The sequence below is a fragment of the Pterocles gutturalis genome, unplaced genomic scaffold, assembly GCF_000699245.1.
Source record: "Pterocles gutturalis isolate BGI_N339 unplaced genomic scaffold, ASM69924v1 scaffold18949, whole genome shotgun sequence".
NCBI lineage: Eukaryota > Metazoa > Chordata > Aves > Pterocliformes > Pteroclidae > Pterocles > Pterocles gutturalis.
In genome coordinates this window covers 1-5,248 of record NW_010128709.1, presented here as the reverse complement: position 1 = coordinate 5,248, position 5,248 = coordinate 1, and the positions used below count along the sequence as shown (strand labels likewise).

The 5,248-nt window shown below is 61.6% G+C and overlaps 1 protein-coding gene across 1 annotated transcript in view; it reads left to right on the top strand.

Annotated features, from left to right (window-relative positions):
* PLEKHM2 (pleckstrin homology domain containing, family M (with RUN domain) member 2) overlaps positions 1-4,897 on the top strand; it is a gene marked incomplete at both ends in the record, with an annotated part of 14,110 nt that extends 9,213 nt beyond the window's left edge. Inside the window, 11 exons of the mRNA XM_010079733.1 lie at positions 59-841; positions 1,112-1,181; positions 1,270-1,360; positions 1,862-1,926; positions 2,238-2,326; positions 2,933-3,065; positions 3,152-3,342; positions 3,612-3,677; positions 4,132-4,291; positions 4,517-4,696; positions 4,781-4,897. Coding sequence (XP_010078035.1) covers positions 59-841; positions 1,112-1,181; positions 1,270-1,360; positions 1,862-1,926; positions 2,238-2,326; positions 2,933-3,065; positions 3,152-3,342; positions 3,612-3,677; positions 4,132-4,291; positions 4,517-4,696; positions 4,781-4,897 — 1,945 coding nt within the window. The remainder of the gene's footprint in view (positions 1-58; positions 842-1,111; positions 1,182-1,269; positions 1,361-1,861; positions 1,927-2,237; positions 2,327-2,932; positions 3,066-3,151; positions 3,343-3,611; positions 3,678-4,131; positions 4,292-4,516; positions 4,697-4,780) is intronic.
* Positions 4,898-5,248: the final 351 nt, after the last annotated feature.

The following is a 5,248-nucleotide window of genomic DNA, read 5'->3' as shown; positions in this document are numbered from 1 at the left end:
TGCGCAGATCTGAGCAGGCACAGGTGGGTGACATCTCTTTTGGTCTCTCACCATGCAGGTTAGCCAAGAAGAAGAAAACAGGCAAGAAGAAGAAAGCAAAGCCCGAGGAGCCGGTGAACACCCCTGCGCCCGTAGCGCCCGAGACCCAGCAGGCCAGCGGGGACAGCGGTGTCAACGGGCTGAGCGACCGAGAGGAACCGCAGAAAGACGATGGTCCTGTGGCCCCCGCTGGGGAGCCGAGCCCGGGCGGGCAGGAGGAGGGTGGCGAGCGCTCCGCCCTCAGCCAGCTGGCTTTACGCATCCCCGAGATGAAGGACACGTCCATGGGGAGCTTGGGGCAGCCGTTGAGCAAGGTGATGGACAGGCTGAACGGGCAGCTGGACCCCGGGGGGTTGATCGCCCCCCACGAGCCCCCCGGGCAGTCCTTTCGGACTGGCACGCCAGGGGAGACCCCAGATGGATCGTCCTCTGGCGACTTTAGCGAGGGGATTTCAGCCCCCATGGACTTCTACCGCTTTACCGTCGAGAGTCCAAACGCTGCTGCACCAGGTGGTGGCCACCATGACCCTCCAGGGCCTGGCCAACCGGCACATGTTTCTGGTAGCCCTGAGGCTCCTGAAAAAGAAGAAGAAAGCAGAGAAGGAGAAGCAGTTGGGGCAGTAGAGGAGTCTGGAGGGGCGAGTGATGAACCCCAGACTGGCCAGACAGAAACAACCAACACCCAGGCTCTCCACGAGCCGAAGAAGGAGCAGCCCAGCCCTTCCCCGAGCAGCGCCGAGGACTCCGGGGTGGAGGAAGGGCAGGGCAGCCCTTCGGAGCTGACCCATCCCTCCGAGTTCAGGTGAGGCTGGGTTTGCTCAGCAGGGAGGGTATCTTCCAAACAACCTCGAGCTCGAGCTTTGTCCTTGGTTTGGGGGAGCAAAGCCCATCCTTTTCCACCCCAAACCATTCTGTGATTCTATGAAGATGAGGCACAAGGGGTCAGGAGGAGAAGGTCTTGGGGACCACCAGCTGCCCAAATCCTGGACAAGTTCAAGAAGGAAAGGGATTGTCCTTCCTGGACCCCCCCAGCCCCACGTGTGTGTCCATCCCCTGCTGTCTCTCTCTGCAGGGTGGATAACAATCATCTCCTCCTGCTGATGATCCACGTCTTTCGGGAGAACGAGGAGCAGTTGTTCAGGGTAAGGCGGTCGCAATCGATCTCCCCCGAAGGACCGCGCTCTGTGCCGGCATCGGCCGCAGGCTGAGCGCTCTTCTCTCTCCGCACAGATGATCCGAATGAGCACCGGGCACATGGAGGGGAACCTGCAGCTCATCTATGTCCTGCTGACGGATTGCTATGTCTACCTGATCCGGAAAGGTATCCCAGCGGACAACCTCTATGCTCATCTGGGCTGTACAGCCTGCAGGGATTGAACTCCTGGAGGCCTGGAAGCTGCGGGGAGGGAGGCTTGTTTGATCCATGGCTTGTCGATAAATTAGGGCACCATAGCTATCTACCTTCACTGCAAGCTCCTGTCACTTCCCTTGTGTCCCCAGGAGCAGTGACAGCCTCAGGAGGGAGCTCAGGTTGACTTATGTCCCCAGAAGCCAAGGTTGAATGAGGCTTTGAGCAACCTGGGCTAGTGGGAGGTGTCCCTGCCCATGGCAGGGGGTGGAACTGGGTGGGCTTTAAGGTCCCTTCCCACCCAAACCATCCTGGGATTCTATGACAAGCCCTGGGACACGTGCCCACGTCTCCGTGCTGCCTGGGACACAGTTGGGTTTGCAGGTTGGTCGCTGCTGCTGTGCAGTGGCCTGGATCCAGACAGTGTGGGGGCTCCTTTGCCCCCCCCTCAACATGGTCTGTGTGTCCGTGCAGGGGCAGCGGAGAAGCCGTACATGGTGGAGGAGGCCGTTTCCTACAACGAGCTGGACTACATCTCGGTGAGTGCAGCCTGGTCAGCCCTCCTGGGGGGGCAGGGAGCTGGTGGGGGGTCACTCCTCGCCTCTCAGCCCCTGGGGTCTTTCCTTGGGGCTCTGTGTCCGTGGGGAACATCTTGACCAGTGAATCCTTGAGACTGGGAGAGTTAGAAGTGATCCCTCCTCAAATGCCACGTCTGCAGGCGCCCAGCTTGCTCGTATCTTCACCGGGGCAGCCGAGCGACCGCTGATGGTCTCCCTGGGGGCCAGAAGCCAGGTCCAGCCCTGCTTTGCTGTCCATTGTCCCCCCCCCCCCCACCTTACATGTGTCACAGGTTGGGCTGGACCAGCAGACGGTGACACTGGTGTGCACCAACCGGAGGAAGCAGTTCCTGCTCGACACCGCGGACGTGGCTCTCACGGAGTAAGCGGGGACGGGGTGACAAACCCTGGCACTTTCCTCCCGGGGTGTGGGGCCTCTGGGTGGCACCTTGGACTCCTTGGGGAACGCAAGAAACTCTGGTGACTGCCCTTTGTGACAAAGTCCTGCCACCAGTGGGGGTTTGGTTTGATGCCAGCGGCTAAACCCTGCAGGCAGCTGGAGCACGGATAAACCCGAAGTCTCCTCCTTGGATATCCACAGCGGTCACCCCATCCCTTGGGCTGACCTCCTCGGGGGCTCTGGGTGACCCAGACTACATGTCCTTTGTGTCACTTGGGATGAGCAGGGACAAGATCTTGAGTGTAAAGGCACATCCCCAGGTCTCTGCATGTTGTCAGCTCAGGGAGGTGACCTCTTAAGGGACGGGATGGATGTTGGGATGGGTGTTGGGATGGGTGTCCATCTCCCAGGCTCGGCCGGCTCCTTCCTGGAGCTCAGACTTCGCAAACCCCGTTGCCTGTGCTCTGTGGGTTGATTTTGAGACCCTTCGGTCTGGAAGACCCGAGACCCACGTTGAAGGGGAACCCCATGAAGGAGATGAGGGGCTGTTTGCCCCGATCCCATCAGAGATCTCTGTCTCCCTCTCAGGTTCTTCCTGGTCTCCTTGAAGTCAGCCATGATTAAAGGATGCCGGGAGCCCCCGTACCCCAGTATCCTCACGGATGCCACCATGGAGAAACTGGCCCTCGCGAAGTTCGTGGCCCAGGAGTCCAAGTGCGAGGTGAGTTTGGTGTCGTGGCCATCACATAGGTGGCAGATGCTCATGGGGGACTCCCTCCCGTTGACTTTTCTGCCTCATTCTCGCAGGCCTGCGACGTGCTCGTCCGTTTCTACGGCCTCGTGCACTGGGAAGACCCCATGGACGAGGCACTGGGATCCACCACCAACAGCTACGCCTCCGCCGAAAACGCCATCACCAAGGACGGCATCCTGCACTACAAGGCGGGGACGTCCTACCTGGGCAAGGAGCAGTGGAGGACCTGCTTCGTGGTGCTCAGGTGGGCGCTGGGGCCGGGACTGGGGTCAGCCGGGGCTCGGCGGAGAAGGTGCTGGGACCAGTTTGCTGCCCAGGAACTGCTTGGGAGATGGAGGGGACCCATCTGGTCACCTGGGAGGCTAAAGCCACCGGTTGTGGCTGTCCAGTAGCAGCCCCCTGGGGCCGTGCGGGGCAGGGAGCGGCTGCGGGACCGACGGTGGAGGGTGTTTGTGTGGTTTTGGGGGCCGAGCTGACTCCAGTTCCCACCTTTCTCATCTTCCCCAACGGCAGCAACGGGATCTTGTACCAGTACCCGGACCGCACGGACGTCACCCCTCTGCTCTCCATCAACATGGGGTAAGCGGTGGGGGGACAGAGCGCCCAGACGCAGCGGGGGTCTGGGGACCGGGAGCCCCTCGGGATGCTCGGGGGGGCGGGTGTTTCAGGGCAGATCACGATCAGGGCCATGCCGCAGGAGTCCCTGCTCCCTCCTGGCTGGGGACAGACGCCCGTTTGCTTCGGCTCTGGTGCGCGTAGCTGGAGATGAGCCCATTTCCTCTGTGTTTTTGCACCCTGAGCCCACCCTGTGATGGGGGTTTGGCCTCTGAAGGGCTGATGTACCCCCCCAGGAGCCACCCTGTGACCTCCACAAACACCCCGTGCTCCGCTCTGATGGGCAGAGGATGGATGATGCCATCCTCGGAGCAACCCCAGGGGATGTCACAGCTGGGAAACGAGCGCTTCTGGGGAAGGGGGGTGACGCACAGCGCAGGGATCCCGCTGATCTCCATCCTCCCCCCCTCTCTCCCAGCGGCGAGCAGTGTGGGGGATGCCGGCGCTCCAACACCACCGACCGGCCCCACTCCTTCCAGGTGATCCTGACGGACCGGCCCTCCCTGGAGCTGAGCGCCGAGAACGAGGAGGACATGGCGGACTGGATGCAGTACCTCTGCCAGGCCGTCTCCAAAGGGGTGAGCCGGGGACAGCCCCCCGAGCAGGGGTGCATCCACCCTCCTCCTTCCCCGGAGCCCCTTTGGGACACGGCCCAACTGGCACGGAGCTGCCGACGGGAGCGGGGATGTCCGCCAAGGATGGAGCGGGTGGTTTTCTCCCGAGCCTTCCCCGTTTGGCACCCTATGGCGATGAGGCTCCTTCATTCCCGATTTTAACCCCCGCTTTCTGCCCACCCCGCGCAGGTGATCCCCCAGGGCATTGCCCCGACACCCTGCGTCCCGTGCTGCCTGGTGCTGACGGACGAGAAGGCTTTTACCTGCCATGAGGATTGCCAGACAAGTTTTTTCCGCTCGCTGGGCACCGTGGAGCTGACGGACATCACCGCCGTCTCCACGGAAGCTGGGAAGGAGTACTGCATCCTGGTGAGCACCGCGCTTCGTGACCGGCCGGCCGGTGGCTGGGCGAGGACCGCGGTGGTGACGCCCGACCTCTCTCTTGGTGTTTAGGAGTTTGCTCAGGACCGCAAGCAGTTCCTGCCCCCCTGGGTCCTGTATTTTAGTTGCACTACAGAACTGGAGAGGTTCCTCTCGGCGCTGAACGTCGCGTGGAGGAACATCTACCAGGTGAGCTGGTGAGGCTGCGTCGCACCCACCGTCTCGGGGCCAGCCCCCTCCGGGGAAGGAGTGAATTTTTCCCTGTAGGGTGAACCCAGCTTTCCCACAAAGAGCCACGGAGCTCCTCTTTGTCCGTATAACCACGGGATATGGGATTCAGAGAATCCCAGGATGGTTTGGGTTGGAAGGGAACTTAAAGCCCACCCAGTGCCACCCCCTGCCATGGGCAGGGACACCTCCCACCAGCCCAGGTTGCCCAAAGCCTCATCCAGCCTGGCCTTGAACCCCTCCAGGGATGGGGCATCCACAGCTTCTCTGGGCAACTTGGGCCAGTGAAAAATTTCTTCCTAATGAAAATTT